Source organism: Seriola lalandi, unplaced genomic scaffold (assembly GCF_002814215.2).
Source record: "Seriola lalandi dorsalis isolate HSWRI2012SDOR001 ecotype SW California unplaced genomic scaffold, Sedor1 jcf7180002054582, whole genome shotgun sequence".
NCBI classification, from domain to species: domain Eukaryota; kingdom Metazoa; phylum Chordata; class Actinopteri; order Carangiformes; family Carangidae; genus Seriola; species Seriola lalandi.
Genome location: NW_019525135.1, coordinates 1392684 through 1411345, shown reverse-complemented (window position 1 = coordinate 1411345; position 18662 = coordinate 1392684). Strand labels below are relative to the sequence as shown.

Genomic DNA, 18662 nt, shown 5'->3' with positions numbered 1-18662 from the left:
CAGTTTTTTTTCCCCTGGTGATGCGCTGCAAGACTTGTACAGCAGCCAACTACACATCCTGCTTGCTTTGGAGGCTTTTTGCCTTAAGTCTGGTTTTCAGTAAGTGAAACAAATACGAAGGTGGTCAATTACTCTTCTGCCCCCCCTATATATATATATATAAAATGGGCTACAGTTCCTGCACAGTTAACCCAATATGGATGTAAACGCCTAAAATACCCCTAAAGCAGACAGTCAGAACATAAGTCTCTCTCATGGTTTCATTTTAACTAGCTGAAGTAATACATTCAGAAAATAATCAGTCATGAGTAAATCATAAATGCTCTAATAAAGAACCATTAGCAACCTGAAACTACAATTCATTCCATATACCATTATCTGAAACTATACTTATCGTTGACAGGCTCTGTACCATCAAAAAAAAAAAAAGAAATTTCTCCTGTATGGTGTGGTCTAAACTTGGCTCTGCATGACTGCGGATCTAGCCCTCTCATAAGGAGGAGCAGGTGGGCTGGATGAGGTTGTAGCTTTTTTTTAATAAATCCAGTAATGAGGATGTGCTCCGACAGATGGGCAGACTCCCTGTGACTAGAAACAGAAGTGCCACTGCCCACAGCCAGAGCCCTGACTCCCTATTAGACCTAGTTTGCAAATGCATCATATGTGCTTTTTCGCAATGTGCAATGGTTGGTTTGATGAGCAGTCTGTCTGTCTGTCTGTGCATTGCTCAGTTGGTCCAGAGTGACATCTTGAGAATTATTGGATGGATTAGCACAGATTCAGGTGCAAAGACTTATGGATGAAGTATTGTGCCGTTTATGTGTTAAGTAAGGGTGATTGAGGTTTGGGTGGTGGATGGTCATGTGTAATGAGTTTCATGCAGGGCACCATACATAAACCACAATTGAATTTTAACTGGAGTTTTGTTAACTCAAGTATCAATCTCATTATCAGTATTGGTATCACAAATAGCTTTTAGGATAGAAAAGTTTGTCTGGCGCGCATTGTGGGGTGAGACTGCCCAGACACACATCCTCAAACATGTATCCCCAGCAAGGCTTTAAACTTTTAGAATTATTTCAAGCAGTAATAATAATAAGATATAGATTAAGAGCAACAAATGCAAAGTGGTGACATTTAATGCTCTTTAACCTTTGTGAGACACTCTCAGGAAGTTTTTGGTTATTGGCTGTTTGGTGAGAGTAGTAACTGTAAATCTGGAATTGGATACATATATTGGGTATCGTTAATATTAGGTCAACATGGCAGCCTGAAAAGTGGGGTCCAAAGGTCCAAGACCACAATAAAAATCTCTAATATTTTCATTAAAACCTGGAAATAATCAGAAACTTTGGGGATTCATGAAACATTTAAAGGCACACGAAGTTGTGTCATGAAAAATGGAGTAGACATATTTAAGATTCTGCTCTATTTCTAGGTCAAGCTTCGGATTAAAGGTAGTTAAGGGCATTGACCAATTTAACTCCTTCTTACAAAAGGTCATATTTCTCTGAGTTGAAGCTAATCCTTTCCTCTGAAGCATGCATTGAATTGACTGAATTGACTCCACCCTGGCCAAGGATAAGTATCACTCCATTCCTCAGAGACACGGTTTGAATCTTTGTGGAGAAGGATTCGTACTGCAGCAGGATAATGACCCCACACACCTCAGATCTTTGCATGAACTACCGGAAGACCTAAGAAGACCAAGGAGTCCTGACTGTCGTAGACTTTCCTCCATAGTCACCTGACCTCAACCTCATTGAAAATTTATGGGGGCACCTGAAGACTAAGAGAGCCACGCAATCTGTGACATCACAAGAAGCTCTTTGGCATGTTGTCAGATCATGCTAACATGGATCCTCAGGTTTTGCACAAACCTCCACATCCACGCCAACTCCAGTGCATACTGTCATTAAAGCAAAAGGTCAGGACATATCAAATACTAAGATAGTGTCAAACTCATGTAGATTTTTCAAAGAATAAACTTTTACCCACATTGTTAAGCTGATATTATCACGTGTAATGAAAAAAAAGTGTTACGTTCAAAGCAAATGCAAAACAAAAGTATCTTGGCCAGCGGTCTCAGACTTTCTGGCTCCAGTGCATGTATGTAATGAATCATATGCTGTTAAAAAGATGGAGCTCAATGTCACAACACGCTGGACAAGTGGTAATTGAGCATCCTGGGCTGATGTTTTCCCATGCATGATTTGTTTGTCCGCTCTATGACTCTGCCTTCTGACCTGTCCTGTCCTCCAGGCTCCCTGGCGGTTTGTGCAGGCCTGTCCTTCTACTTAAACTATACACACTAGGCCTGGGGCTGGCAGCTGCAGTGTCATTGGAGACTTCACAGCTTTGCCTGAAGGCATAGTTTTTCACTCAAGTTGTCAATGCTGGCTTGTTGGTGCCTGGTGGAGGTTCAGATGAGCTGACAGAAGTTACTTTGTCTTATCTTTGTGGTAGAGGGGAGAGGTCGTCTCAGGGTTGAGGGTTTCTCTTTTGTCCTTTTACTCCTCTTTTTTTTTTAATCTATACTTTATTTTCACATGTAGGCATTGTAAGACTGTAAGACACGCATACACATAGAGAACATTTAACACCTTTTTATGAAAACAAGTCAGATTAAGATATGAAAAGTGGCGGCACTTTCAATTAGTGTGTCACATAGAATTCGTATCCAGATTTTAAGAGACGCTCTCTTGTGGAGACTTTGAACGCAACAGTAAATATGTGACGTGTGGGTGGAGCTGTAGGTTCAGACCTGCTGTACCAGCTCTGACTGTGATCAGGGAGTTGTTACAAAGGATGCCACCAGTGGAAAACCATCGCATGGAAGAAATGCGCTGAAATGGACCTAAACATATTTGATTTTTTTCTTTATTATTGCATCTAACATTGCTTTTACTTCCTCTAGATTCTAATCCGCAATTGATTTTTGAGTGAGCTGAATACTTGTTTTTGAAGATATCACTTTCCTTATCATGCATGCATATGCCTGAAGATAAATGGACTTTTCTTTTTTTCTTTTTTTTTTTTTTTTTTACATCCTTCGCTCGGGCTGTGGCAAATTTTGCCTGCGAGGACAAGCGTTTAATTGTCTTGCTGGAAACAGACACTGAAATGAGACTGAAGACAGTGCCCTGCTTTCTTTAGTAAACTTACCTTAAAGTTCTCTTTATGGCGTTTCAAAATGTCAGACTCTAACTTGAGGAACGAAAGCAACTATGGGATCTATTTTACTGACGCTTTCAATGGATCTGTTTTGGAGCGAACGTTTCCAAACGACAGCATCTCGACATGTAGGAACTTCACACTGGACTCGCAGGTTGTCGGGGTTGGGATCTTTCTCTCCGTTTTTATTTTGGTTGCAATTGTTGGGAACATTCTGGTCATCCTGTCGGTGGTGTGCAATAAACATTTGCAGACTGTCACAAACTTCTTCATTGTAAACTTAGCCATGGCAGACCTGCTGCTGAGCATTATTGTGCTGCCTTTCTCTGCATCTTTAGAGGTTCTGGGATGCTGGGTGTTTGGCCGAGTTTTCTGCAACATCTGGGCAGCGGTGGATGTGCTCTGCTGCACCGCATCCATCCTCAGCCTCTGCATCATCTCCATAGACCGGTACATAGGGGTAAAATACTGCCTCAAATACCCGAGCATAATGACAGAGAGGAAGGCGGTAGCTATTTTAGTTCTAGTGTGGGTCTCATCCACGGTCATCTCTGTCGGACCGCTCCTGGGATGGAAGGAACCGCCGCCTGTTGACGACAGCATCTGCAAGATCACGGAGGAGCCGGGCTACGCGCTCTTCTCCTCTCTCTTCTCATTCTACCTCCCGCTCATGGTCATCCTCTTCATGTATTTTAGGGTGTATGTGGTGGCCCGCAGGACTACTAAGAGCCTGGAAGCGGGCGTCAAGCGAGAGAGAAACAAGTCGATAGAAGTGGTCCTGCGGATACACTGTCGCAGCGTGCTGGAGGAAGCGCGTCCGGCCAGCAGTTCAAAGAGCAACAAAAACCACCCGTTCAGAAGTTCGCTCTCGGTGCGGCTGATGAAGTTCTCCAGGGAGAAAAAGGCGGCTAAAACCCTCGCGATCGTTGTGGGGATGTTTATCCTCTGCTGGCTGCCCTTTTTCTTCTTTCTGCCAATGGGTATGTATTATAACTTTACATTTCTCTCCCTATAGCTTTCAGTGCGTCTGTCTCGGTGTACCGAGGGATATCACAGCTTCATATAAGCCTGTATCCTCACAGTCAAATTTGCTTTTCTCAAGAACCCTTAAACAAATTCTTAAAAATTCTATCACCTTAAATGCCTTCACTGGTTGCCTACTTGAGTTTATAATTCACTCCTTGACTGATAGCACCTAAAATGGTAGATGTACGTCATTTGCAACAAAATTAGATATTTTCTAACTGATTTATGTTTAATGTGAATAATTAATAACTGTGCGTCATTTGGGGTGATTAAACCTTTTCAGGCAGCTCCTCCAGAGAACTGCCTACGTATCTATAAAAATAACTCTATTGGCTGCAGGAGCAGGCCAGTATTACACCAAATACACTACAGTTAAAGAAAACATACATCATCAACCATAAAAACCTGCACAGTAACATTTGGGCATAAGAGGAAACATGAAAAAAGGGATATGCAGGATTTCATTTGCTGTTTCTTTTGGGAACTGAGCCAGGAATGGATCCAAATTAAGATTGTTATAATATTATAAAAACAAATCCTTTGGTCAGGAAGGGGCAAATCTGCAATCTGACCATTACTGGGGCTTGTTTCATGTCAGTAATTTTTTTGAGAGCTCTGAGGGCTGGCTGATATAGACATTTTTTAAAGAGCAGTCATAGTACACTGACATTCTTCAGTAATGAGCACTCAAACTAAATGCTCCCAGTACCTTGCAAAGCATCACAGCTGCTCATTGTGTCAGCTCCTGTGGAATATCTGTTTTAGTCTCACACACTGATATAAAATAATGATATTGTATTCGCTTGTTAAGGGTTTTGTTGCCTGGTCCATATTTGTAGCAGGGAAAGGCCACAGCACAATCATTACATCAAATGCCACCAGGAAGTCCAGGAAACACAAAACAATTTGCTCTAGGTGTTAATGTTGAGCATATGTCTAAAACGGTATTCAATATTGAAAGGATCAGCAAGATAAAACACGAATAAAGAATTATTTTCTAATCTGTGCAGATGTTTGAAAACCCCCTTTAGTGGGGATGACCAAAGCAAGTCACTATGGCTACACATAAATCAAACTGAAAAATGCTACATGCATATGGAGCTGCACTTACACACATGCGCACTAATGGTGGCCTCATGAATTTTCATTTTGCATTTATTTGAAGTAATTGATTGTAAAAAATCTATTATGAACAAATGGCCAGTATCTTATCAGGTATAGCACTCACAGCACTCTCACTCTTGCTGCCCCTCTAAATTTACACAATTAAATTATTAGAGAAAAGCCTGAGGGGGAGAGAGGGTGCAAGGAATGAAATGGGTGCTGCTAATCACTTTACTCACTCAATGGGAGTGAAAAGGGCAAGTTTATTTGTATCCAGAAATCAAAGACAGTTGGAGACTTCATCTCTTCTTCTGTCTGGAAATGAGTGAAGACATGAGTGAGTTTTTGCATTCATCATCCAAACATTTATTCACATGTTCTTGTATTTACACATTATGACTATTCTGAACCATAAGTTTGGAGTTGATTGTAAAAAACAATGTCTAATCAAATAATTTTCATCTATATAATCATATTGATCATATTGACTTGTCTCTGTGATTACATTATACAACCTGCTCTTGGGAAACCTCAACCAAGATGTCAAGGCTGAGTCCGTTACTCTCAGTGTGGCACGACACTGAAATATCAGTATTCAAGAGAAAACAAAGGGGAGCTCAGCCAGAAGGAATCATTATGTTCTATCATAAATTGTTGTTTTAAATTTATGATTCCCAGTAGATGGTAGAGGAGTCTAAACTTGCATGATAGAGGAAGTCAGGCCGTCATTATCATCTTTGTCATCTGTGTTTGTTAAAGCCCAATAAAACTTTTACAGGAGTTTCAGCTCCTTGATGGAAATCATCTGCCCTGTTAAATCCCTTCAGACATGCTGTTCTCCAGTTTCACCCTGGACATTTCAAGCCCCTGGTGGAAGTAGTTTAAAACATTAGGTCCCCGCAGGGATCAATAAAGTATTACAATGTTGTTTTTATGGATTCACCCCTATGGGCTGGGTTGCAGTTTGTTTACTAAATGACGGATTGACAAGTGTAGCACAGCCACAACCCACAAGTACAAGCCCTGCTTTTCCACACTTGGTCAGTCAGGCGGATTGATGTTGGTCCTTTGTAGAAAGACATCATTAATGAGTAAGCTTTTGCTGAAAGGCAGACATGTATTTTTACCACCTCTTATGCCACTCAGACCCCTTTTTCTGTGATGATGCAAATCTAGACAGAGTAGCCTGACTCATCTGAAACTCTAGTTAGAGTGCCCTAACACCATTTGCTTATATTAGTGCACTAGACTCATGAGTACTATTTTTTCTATTGCCAGAGAAGTGATGGAATAAAGAGAAATAGCCTTTGAGAGCTACTTTGAATGCTGTCTCTCTCCTAGTATAATGGATAAATATCAAGCACAACCTATTGCACAGGGAATGTAGAATTAGCATTTTAGTATTAATTACCAGACAATGTTATAATTGGCAGGTTTTTTTCCAAGCTCTGCTGTCCATGCTCACATAAATCCAAATCTTTGCGACATGAAGGCACAAAGCACTACATGTGTCAAGTTTCAAACTTTTATTTTCTGCAGTTGTTCTTCTTTGTGTTTTGAATGTATATTTTCAATTCTGAAATTAGGGATATAGAAACAATACACTGGAAATGGTTTTCTCTATTTAAGGTTTAAGTTTTTTGATATTATATATTTTATTATTGTCAAAAAATCCAATTAAAAAAAACCAAAACCAACAATGAATTGATACTACTAGCACACATTGGCTGTGCAGCCAAAGCCTGATATATCCTATTCCTATGGCTTCCATTGTTGTCAAAAGAAAAAAAAAAAGTTAAATTCACACCTTCCTTCATTTGTATGAGCTTGGGCAACATAGTTTATTTTGAGTTAATCCCATACACTGTCCTGCTGCTGTACAGGACTCACATCCGCAATTGTGAGAGAGACTAATTCATTGTTGATTTTCATGGATGGATTTGATAATAAAATCATAATATACCACCAGCCTTACACAACAAAATTAGACTACAAAAATAGTCCAATAAATCCTGTAATATTTAGAATCTCTGGTAATATAAGTAACCCTATGGCTATTATAATCATTACAATATGTCATGATGGTTAAGGCAAAGACCTTCTATAAATGCATACCAGAATGCAAGTATTCACTGAACCACCATCCTTGGTGGTCAAATGTTGAGGTTGAATTTTTTAAAAAGCTGTGTCAAATATTGACCTTCACATAGAACATTAAATGTCAAGGAGATAATGCCATAAGCTCTTTAACTGAGGACCAATCAGGATTCTGCCTGCTCACACAAAAGAGCCATCACGTCCCCAGACTCCTCCACAGGATTCAGGGTGTATCCAAAGCAATCATTTGTTGCTTGACTTTATGATTTGTACTGGGGTATCAGCCTATGTGAACTTAAAAAAAAATTACATCCTCAGAGGGGATTTAAGATGGCAATCATCATGCAGACATCAGACTTAAAAGATACTGTTATCTCAAAGGCAATAAAACAAAAAAGAGGAAGAAGAAAAAAAATCACCTGTTGTCACGGTGTTGTGGTTGTGCGTCAGAATGATGAATCACTAGCTGTCTGCCTTTAAGGTGATGTGACTTCAGTGAGAAGAATCAATGGAGAACATCATTTCCCCTAATCACTTTTTTTCATCTTAATCTTTAAAGATTCAGAATCAGAACTGGTTTACAGACAAGTCTTTTAACAGAAATGAAAGCAAAGTCAGAGCCAGGTAGGAGCTGCTACATGCTGCAGAAAACATTACAAGTAAGCTAGAAAAATCTGTTTTATTATGCAGTTTATGTCCTCGAGTAAATGGCACAAGTCTCCTGTTTTGCATTTGTTAGTGCACAGATGTCGTTTGGTAGCTGATGTCAAAACAATGAAACCATTACTTTGAAAATCACATACAAGCCATTTCAGATATTAACACTTTGTACTAACAGAACTGAAATGAAATTGGACTTTTGGGACCAAGCAGTGCAGACTTGACATTAGCACTGTGATATGTTGCCTCTGTGTCCAGGGTCAACACTGTGTTAAATCCAAGCCCGGGGAGACAAGAACAACTAGAAAGCAATAGGAAAAAGTAACATTCCATGAATAACAGCATGTCATATCAAAATTGCCAGTGCAAGTATAAAGACCATGAGCACGGTAATGAGAGCCCGGGTGTTGGTGTACTGTACAGGAAGCAATTTTCAAAAAAAAAAAAAAAACAACAAAAAGAAACTGACAGTTTATGTTGAATCACCATTCTTCATATGCCAAAAAAGAAACCACCCTACAAAAGCTGATAAAGCTGATAAATGTAATATTTCAAGGTTGTCTATGGCAGGATTTTCCATCATACAAAGATGGCAAAGACAGGGTTGTTATAAACCTGTGCACAAGCAAAGGTAATGTATTACATGTAGAATTTTCAAAGCATCATGAATCAAACATCAGATATCTCATTCAAGCATGGCAAACACCTTACAAGACACATTCTACTTTATCCTCTTTGAGAAAGCACATACCACAGGAAAATTTTAATCTCCTTTATGTTGTTAGCAGCCTGGTTAATGTGTCAATGTCGGGCCAATGTTGCATCAACTCAAACCAAGAAATTGAAACATTCGGCAGAAATAAAGAAAATGTCTCATCATCACATATTCTACTCCAGCAAAGGCATCATAGAAAGAGCTTTGTGCACTCAGGCTTGTGGTTAATACTTCCTCTGTAAATATCCATTCCATTCATAAAAGTCCACACATTTATCAGAACCTCCTCTGTTCCTATTAATAAACACAAATAGCTACTGCTGCACAATAGATCATTACATAAATAATGCTGTGAATATCTGACTGTCAAAGGGATGAAATATATGTACGTAGTATAATAGCTTAATACAACTGTGCCCACAGTAGTGCATTGTTTGTAGTGTATGAGTCAAGCAGTAGAGGAGCAGATTCAGGATCTCCTTAATAATGCTTTCCTATGTAGTTCCTAAAAGAGATAAACCATTTTAACAATTTTTACTTGTTATATATTTTTAACCTGTTCAGTCTGACAAAATGGTTGCCATTTTATTTCCAAAAATCATAAACTGTATTTAGCGTTACATTCCCTGTACCTACATTTTGCTTCAACTGTTCTGCACTTTGAAGACATTTATTGTGAAAATTATTTTGATTCTTTATGGAACATTGACAGCAGTATCCTGTATTGTGTATATACTATACATTTTGGCTACTCACAAATCTTACCTTCTTCTCCATAGGTTCCTTCTTCCCGGCACTGAAGCCATCTGACACTGTGTTCAAGGTAGTCTTTTGGCTGGGCTACTTCAACAGCTGCATCAACCCCATGATCTACCCGTGCTCCAGCAAAGAGTTCCAGAGGGCTTTCACTCGGCTCCTCAGGTGCCAGTGTCACCAAAGACAGAGGGTCCTTCGCCGCTTCTATGACCAGAGGTGGCGGACAGCTGTCAAAGGAAAGACAAGGGATCAGAGAGCAGATTATAAGCCTGGCTACACTGTACATGAATCCTGTGGCAGCTCATTGTTACACAAGGGGAAAGGGCACTCGCTAGGTTTCAAAGGATGGAGTCTGTTTCCACCCCTGCAAAAGTCTTCTGTCCAGCTCAAAAAGAAAGTGAACAATCTGTCAAATAAAATTAAAGGAGGGACAGGAAAAGGTACCACACCTGCAGTGGGCCGGATTGATATAGTAGACACAGTCTCCATGGGGATTTACAACTCCTGTGAGCAGAACAGTTATCAGTTCTATGATCTGGCAGACTGCTATGGCCTGAAAGAGACTGACATTTAGAGGATCATCACAGAATCTTTTATTTATTTACAAAGGGCCATATTGGACCAACATGCAAGAAAGACTAAGATAGGGCATAATTTTGTGTTCACAGATTATCTGAGAATCAAAGCTTAAGTGAAGCTATGGACTGAGAATGATGGCTTGACCCCAGCACAAACAAGACTAAAATTTTATCTCAATCCCTCATGACCATCATGTTTATTTAGATGAAAATTCTCATGAACTGCTTAAAGGACCCAAAGTAGCCAACTCCTTGGACTTTATTTTCATTGACATTACACAGCTCACAGCTGACAGGTGTATGCACTTTTGGTAAGACTTTAACATAAACCAGTGTCATTATTACTGTCTCCATGTCTTTAAGTATTAGCCAGCTGATACTGTGTGATGACTCCCATTGAATGGTGACTGCTTTGTTTGATGTTCAGCTGATTTGAAACAAAAAAAGAACAAAAAAAAAACCAAAAAAAAAAAAACCACTATTACAAAATGTAACTTTTAAGCTCGAACAGAGCAAAGTTAGAGTCATAAGTGCAATTTTTAATGTTGAATGAATTACAGTATTTCATGTGCCATTTTTCTGTTTTGACAAAGCATTGTAAAGATAAGAGGCCAGCTGAAAACAGAGATGCTGCACAGTATTTATTTTAAAAGTTGGATTTATAAGTTCACTTGGCATTGATATGCACACTTGTTTGCATAAACAACCATTATCTCAGTGCCATGAGATAACTTTATGAATTGGCGCTATATAAATAAAATTGAATTGACTTGTGTCGACATGAGTTTACTTGGCCCACCTAACTGTAATTTGCTCTGCCAAGTGAGTGCTAATGTGAAATAAATATGCTTTTTTTTGTATTTTTTGATTTTATGTTAATGTCAAATGAAAAGTAAAATAAAAAGGAGGGGAACAAGATGAGACTAACTCTGGTTTTCAGTTAAATTACAGTGAAGTATTGTAATTTATTTCATGAATTCTAAAAAAACATCTGCCCCAACCAGCAGATGTCACTATTGTTTTGGTTGTTTTATCTACCACACCTTTTTCAGGCCAAGTTTGACTTAGCCTGTTGTAAAGCAAAATGGTTTGTTTTTAAATAAAATACCAAATGAGGAAAAAAATCAATATCTTAACCTGTCAAGGTGAACAGAGTGAGAATCTGTTGATTGAGAATCAAATACAAATAAAGAATTTAGTAATTTAGAGTAACACAGAGACACACACACACTCACGTAACACTAGGCATTGTAGAGAAACAGAGAAAAAGAGACTCTATGAAGACTAAGAAATTTCAATGACTTCCTGCTATTAGCTTCATTCCACCAAAATCAGGCAACAGAACTTTACTTTTTGCATTTGTAATAATTTAAAAAAATCTCAATGAAGAGAAGGAATTGGATGAAGAGAAACAGAAGACAGTGCTCATCTTGGACTAAAACATCAAAGCACAAATTTTTGCCAGTGTATGGGATAGTCTCGAAATCCAGACATTAATAGCAGAAATATATTTCAAAAAATATATACAAAACTATAGCTGTCACTGTTCAGATGATGTTTGTTGTGGTCTTTTTCAAAGGTCAAATGTCCTTTAAACCATTAATTCTCCATTTCCAATTATTTTCACTCTCCCCTCTGTCCCACAAAAAACTGACTTGAAACAACAACATAACTTCATCAAAGCTATTTCCTAACTCAAGTAACAAGTCACTGCATAGTGTGTACTGCTAGTGCACTAGCGCTGGTGATAGTGATGCTGCTGGTTTAACAGAGACACAGTTTGACTATGCTCTAGAGCATAGAGCAAGAAAAAGACTCCAGATGAACATCTAAGTGCATCTTTGGCACAAGGATGTATTGTTCTTGATTATCTTGAATAAGGCTAATTTGCTATGCACTGGGCATCTAAGTGCCTTGCAGGATTAGGTTACAAGTTACAAGAAGAGTGAGGCAATTGCAACAAATAATATAGCTATAGTTTCAAGTTACCAGGGTTTCCAGAAACACTTTCCAGTCTCATAGCTCACTTTACAGCAATGTTAAACCACAAACTGAGTCATGTTTTCTTCTTTTGGTCAATTGTCAGCAGATGTGATTGTTTGTTACCATGGCAACACAGCCCTTTGCTCTGTGTGAGATAACCTGTTAGGTTGACTGTTGGTATAAGTCTAGTACAACTCACCACACTGCTGATTCACAAAATAAATGAGAAATAACTACAATAGCACTGTGAGTTAAGTAGACAGAGAAAAAAGGAGAGGGAGAGAGAGAGAGAGAGAGAGAGAGAGAGAGAGACAGAGAGAGATCTTACCTCTATTAAGACTAATAAACCTCATCCATGGAATATCACCATGGAAATGGATTAAACATTTAGACAAAACCTGACTTGATACTAACACAATGTTGCTGCACAAGTGGCTGTTTAAATGAGCAAGATCACAAAAGAAGCAGATTAACAGCTCTGTTTAAAACTGGAAAAAGAAAAAATGTACATATATTTTATTTTACATTTTATATTTCCTCATCAGTTGTGCTTTACTTAATATTTCATTGGCTACAATGTGCCACAAAACCTGTGCACAGTGTGTATGTTATATCTGTTTAAAAACACAAATTTTAAATTACAAACTCAACACAGGCTTAGATTTAAAAAAATTGTGAATGTTTAACATTTAGTTTGAAAAACTACGACACAGAAATTAAACAGAGTATTAAACATTTTTTGTCTATGTCATGCATGTTGCCCCTCTAACTCAATCTGTGTATTAACATTTTAAGCTGTGAACAAACTATAAACTTTTACTAGGGTAATTAATATTTTAATTCTGAAATGTTTATGGGTAAGACTGCTCCTTAAAAAGGCATTGAGCCTCTTTTTAAAAACTTGTTATCATGAAATAAAAATAAAATAATAATGTCAATATGCAAAAAGTGAGAGAACACCTTCACGTGCACAATTATCCACCATCTGCCTAATTTTACTATTCTCCTACATTCAGTGTGTCCTGTCTAAGACTGCAATGTTTTCATGAGCACATTCAAAACACAACTTCATTTAATATTTCCATTTATACCAAAAGACTTCATCAAGCATGTTTAGAAAGTAACACTGCCGCATGATTAGACACTGATCAATCACAATAATGGAAGAATGTTTGGCGGATTGTGAAACATGATACTTTTGGTTCCCACTTATCTGAAGTATTGATAGCTCTGACAAATACATTGTCATCTTGCTACAAAGTAATTATTATTGGCCCTCTGTCTATCTCTCATTTTCAATGGCACAAAATTTAATTCAAAAGATAAAAATATTTATGCTGGGAGTGTGATTCATTGTCACACCACAAACAATTAGATGACATGAAATATAAAAGAAGATTAAAACATAAATAAAATTCGGGTAAAATATGCATAATTTTAATGTTGTGAACATGTTATTTCAGAGGTCCAGAATGTTTTGGATACATCAATTCAATGTTTGTATAACTTTATTTATTTAAAATATCAAAATACAATAGTGAATAGTTACAGTGAATAGTTATAGTCATAGTTAATATAGTCACTTTTTTTTAGTCCTGAGAGGTATTTTAAGCTTATGCACTACATTATACTTAGTTTTCAGCTTATTTTCATCTCAAAAAGCAGATTTGGATGGGTGCCACTTAAATAATTCGACTTTCAACCAACCCTGGCAGGAACACACTGAAGGAGACCACGTATTTATATGTCGATTTCAATGTATTCCTTTGTTTTTTTACAGCAGGAGTTTTCAAACAACAAAAGGCTAAAGCAACACAACAACTCACACAAGTCAGAAAACTGCTGTTGCACTGCGAACTATGGGGTAGGTTTTCCAATCATGCAACATTACTGGCTGTATCAGCAGCTGGCTAACAGCTGTCAAAATACCAAATCTTACTTTAATTACTGGGGTTTTGCCAGAAGGAGAAGTTGCTTCAGACATCTTTGGAGATGCAGTTTACACTGGTACTGTGCAGAGTGCTAATTATAATAAGGGGATCAACTTTTTCTCCAGGGTGAAAGGGAACCCAGTGCAGTGCAGGCACATGCTTCAGTGAACTGAGATGTTACAGTGAATACAGTATCTTGCTTGTTTAACTAAAGCTGTCAAATAAATGTAGTGGAGTAGCATGTACAATGTAGGAGTGGAAGTATAAAGTAGCAAAAAAATGGAAATACTCAAGTTAAGTGCAAGTACCCCAAAATTGTACTTAAGCACATTACTTAAAGTAAACTGTTAATACAATTACTTAGCCTTTAGTACACATATTGTTCAGTTACTCATCCAAGTAAAACTACTGAATTCCTGATTGAAAACAACGAGGGTGCCTCTTAAAGGGGATAATACCGAAAATGTAAAAGACTAAACCACCACAGCCACGAGACTATTAAAATGAAATAATTAACACTATATTGATGTCAAAATTGATCTCTACAGCATCTAATCCATTGTGCCACTGCTCGTGACTGAGCACCAGTTTTTCGCTACCTAAACATTTAATATTGGTAATGAAATGAAAGGGTGCTAGCTAACATTGGTTAGCTAAACTCTAACTTAAAGCAAAAGATAGAAACTAGCTAAAATTAGCTTTCATCCAGATACTTGACACAGTCTGATTCAGAAACTCAAAAGGTAAGAAAGTAAAATGTATTAAACAATCTGGATAGTTAGCGACTGCTACTTATATTTACCTGCACAATAAAGACGCTGGCCACAGATGGGAGTGACGAAGGCAGATGTGATGCGCAGCTAACGTCAAGGTAGAGAAATGGTATAGTCCACTTTAGGGGTGTCTGAAATTGTAGTACAGGATTATTCGAGGGATGAATATGGGATTTACATGTAATACAGGTAAGAAGGATATATAAATGTTTCAACCCCTCTGAACTGTTGTTTATACTTCTTTTTTTTTTTGGTCTTAATCTTAATATTAATCTTAATCAGGGGGTGTCAGACTCTAGCAACCCCCCCCCCCCACCACCTTGTATTTAATAGGTGTTGATTTACCCTGGTGTAAAATAAGGGATTTGTGTTCAACTTTCATGTTCATTCACAGAATTCAAATTTGGCTCCTTATCCCTCTCCAAAGCTATAGCCTGTTAAATAACCGTGCCCATTACTTCTCCTCCTTCACTTGCGATGAGCAAACAAAGCAGTCTAAGGGAGAGATTGTGTAATTAACTAGCAAACCAGACAGTAAAATTACACAGATTGCTAGTCTAAACACAATGAGAGGCACAGTCAAATGTGCGCCTTTCATTTAATTTGACATCACACATTACACACTTTAAAACTGTGTGTGCCTTTATCCTTATCTGTAGGATATGCCAGGATGACTTTGCCTTTCCCAATGCAATCACCTGGATACCTTGTTCTCTTAGTTAGGCTTGAGCTCTACAGTTTTTGGTCCTTCTGAAAGAGTTCCCCCCCCCACCACCTTGTATTTAATAGGTGTTGATTTACCCTCTACCCTCATCTATCGCTGTTAAAAGCAAAACAACCCAAACGTAAACAGGAGCATTGCCCCACCACCATAATAAAAAACAGAATTACAATAAGCTATTTCTCTCAAACTGAGAGAGCTGAATATACAGACTGACAACAACAAAATCAAGGTTAGTAATTCTATCTGACAATGTTGGTGACCTCACAAGGTTTGTTGACGTCAGTAATGTTTGTAAACAGGAATAAAACAGGCCTGTGTTTTAATCATGATTTTGTATTATGTATTTTTTCATAACTCTGAATATACATGTGATATGGTTGAATAGAGATTAGTGTTCAACCACTATTATACAGTAGATGTGGATACTAAAACTGTAAATTTACTTCACATAATAATAAATCAACTTTAGCTTGGAATCAGTGCATCAAAGTCCCGAAGAAAAGAATCATAAAGTTTATCATTATGAGAAAGTCCTTTACTTCAGATGTAAATCTTCCGTGTGTCCCATAGTGAAGGTCGATGTTGCCTTTCCATGCCATGCGTTTTCTTTGCTTTTCCTTTTTTTTTTTTTTTTTGTTTAAACATTGGAAATTGTTTTTTCTTTCATAAAAAACCTGTTATCTGTGGTTAAGATCTAGGTCGGTCCTCCTCCTCACTCGTATTGATGAAAGCAAATCATTGTTAAGTCATTTTCAGCCGTTTCTAGGCCCTGTAATGTAGCTATATACACATGTGGCAATCATTTGAATTAGTCAAGTTCAACCAATAGACATCTGTCTGCTATAGACATAAACATATTATAGGGATACAGGTAAATGTTAGCCTGATGATGACTGGCATGTATAGGCAAATTATTCCCACAGTTCACAACTACTTTCTGGTTTGATCTAATATCACAAGCACATTTTCTACATTGGGGTACCATAGAAACACATGGAAGTCATCCAAAGCTTATTTACTTGACAGTGCTAATACTGGAAAACGCTTTTGTGGCAGAGCCTATTCAGATCCTTTTTTTCTGTCACAAGATAAAAACATATTATGCAACAGAGCACACTACTTTTACAAGGAAATTAAAGAAGTTATTTCAGACATCACAGTTGAAGTCATAGTCGATGGCAGTCCCACTTCACTACCAATTCTTAGAATAAGAATTCTTCCTAATTGAAACATTTTGAAACATTATCTTGCCTGGCTGTTAATAAAAAACTGGTTGGAGCACATTGAACAGTGCCTTTGATTCCCAAAACTATATAGCCCTTACTATTCATTGATGTTTGTATGCCTCCACAAAATATAGAGATATTATCTGTATTTCATGATTTATCTGCACGCTCATTTGCATCTTTCCTAGTGTGAGATAGCTCCATCCCAGGGGAGGATCCAGGCAGGCATACCCTGCAGCCAATGAACATGAGGAATGCCCTGCGGAAGGAACGGTTGAAAAAACCATACAGGAAGGGATTTAGAGATGAGTTGATATAGCCTAGCCACAAAAATATATCCCAAACAACCACTTCTGTGCTGTATTCAATAAACGGGTCCACAATGTTGACTGTAAAGAAGGGCATCCAGAAGATTAGGAAAACTCCCATGATGATACCCAAAGTTTTTGCAGCCTTTCTCTCCCTCCTCATAGTGTTTCGGTGTCTTTGTTTCTTGCTCGAGTCTTTTCCCACTCCAGCTGCCATCTGACTTTCCATGGCGCTGATCTGTTTGGCCTGCCTTTTGGCGGCTTTGAAGATCTTCCAGTAGGCTACTAGCATGATAGCCATTGGCAAGTAGAAGGCTACCATGGAAGCCATGACAGCATAAATTCGATTGACCAAGAATACGCATACATCTTTAGGGAGCAAGATGTCCACACCAGCAATATGAAGATCTAGCATTATGGGGCCAAAGGAAATGAGCATGGGAACAGCCCAACACACAACAATGAGGAGAGCTACCCGACTACGAGACATCTTTAAAGAGTAAACTAGCGGGTTGCAGACAGCATAGTAGCGGTCAAAGGCAATGCAGCTGAGATGGAATATGGAGGCAGTGCACAGCATCACATCTAGGCTCGAGTGAAGTTGACAAAAAAGGGCACCAAAGTACCAGCATCCCTCCACAGTCCGAATCATACTATAAGGCATCACTACCAGGCCAACGAGGCAATCAGCCACTGCCAAGGACATGACGAAGGAATTTGTGGGTGATTGCAACTGCTTGAAGTAGGCGATGGACAAGACCACCAGGAAATTTCCCACCACTGTGCAGGCGATGCCAACAGAGAGGAAGGCATACAGGAAAATGCGAGAAACCTGGTTCCTCACTGTAGTACAGGACTGAAGTTCAATCTGAAGAGATGTGTTAGCATCTCCAAGCAATCCCAAGCTGCCGTTATCCATGGTCTAATCAAACCTGTCAAAACACACAGATACAGTTGTAAGAAATGAGTGTTTTTGTTTGACATTGCAGTAAGAGAGGCATTTCAAAGCGCTCTGCTTATACTCTAGTGCTTCATTAACAGTGACAAAAATTTGTTTCAGACAGAACTTCTGTTCCAACTTGTCATTAATTTATTTCTAAGCTGTAAGCTTTAGTTTGACGTACCAATCACAAAAGAGTGTTGGGTTGGAAAGCCGTTGACATGCCTTGTCTAAAATGCTATCTATTTGCTTGGTGTAGTGAGCAAAACCAGATGTTCTTTCCATCAACACAGGTCATGATATTATGATGAGAATAATACATTATTACATTTAGCACTTGTTTTCTAATCCAAAAAAGAAAAAAATACTCTAAAGCATCAGATAGCACCAAGTAGCTTGAGGAGGCATGGGATTCTCCACATTAACATCATCAGGTCAATGTTATCACAAAATAAATTGGAGGTTTGTGAGAATATTAGTCATTTATTTCATTTTCCAAGTGTGTTTGCCTCTGGGAATAATTATGTATTTGTTCAATTTTAGACCTCTGAATTCAGGCATTGCACATTAGAGGATGTCACACAGCTGAACACATATGACAAATTCCAAGTGCCAGTGGTGTGAACAAGGAGCAGATGTTCCAGCTGATTTGGAACAGATTTTAATG

General features: G+C 38.3%; 2 protein-coding genes and 1 long non-coding RNA gene across 3 annotated transcripts; 1 reads left to right on the top strand and 2 right to left on the bottom strand.

Annotated features, from left to right (window-relative positions):
• Positions 1–2750: 2750 nt before the first annotated feature.
• On the top strand, positions 2751–11026 carry adra1d (adrenoceptor alpha 1D). The gene is made up of 2 exons (XM_023418427.2): positions 2751–4154; positions 9556–11026. Exons 1-2 carry the CDS (start codon positions 3194–3196, stop codon positions 10104–10106), a joined length of 1512 nt encoding a protein of 503 aa, XP_023274195.1. The 5' UTR covers positions 2751–3193; the 3' UTR covers positions 10107–11026.
• Positions 7117–9627, bottom strand: LOC147818433 (uncharacterized). Its single transcript, XR_015437971.1, has 2 exons — positions 9542–9627; positions 7117–8362 (listed from the first exon to the last, which is right to left on the bottom strand). It is a non-coding gene; the product is annotated as an uncharacterized LOC147818433 (long non-coding RNA).
• Positions 11027–16897: 5871 nt separating the features above from the next.
• On the bottom strand, positions 16898–17974 carry LOC111664021 (5-hydroxytryptamine receptor 4). The gene has a single exon (XM_023418458.1). The coding sequence runs from the start codon at positions 17972–17974 to the stop codon at positions 16898–16900; it is 1077 nt and encodes a 358-aa protein (XP_023274226.1).
• Positions 17975–18662: the final 688 nt, after the last annotated feature.

Bases quoted from the DNA above. Each gene is read 5' to 3' on its own strand.
- LOC111664021 (XM_023418458.1), bottom strand. From the start codon at position 17,974: ATGGATAACGGCAGCTTGGGATTGCTTGGAGATGCTAACACATCTCTT.
- adra1d (XM_023418427.2), top strand. From the start codon at position 3,194: ATGTCAGACTCTAACTTGAGGAACGAAAGCAACTATGGGATCTATTTT. The intron at 4,155-9,555 runs GTATGTATTATA...TCTTCTCCATAG, and splicing joins TTTCTTCTTTCTGCCAATGG to GTTCCTTCTTCCCGGCACTG.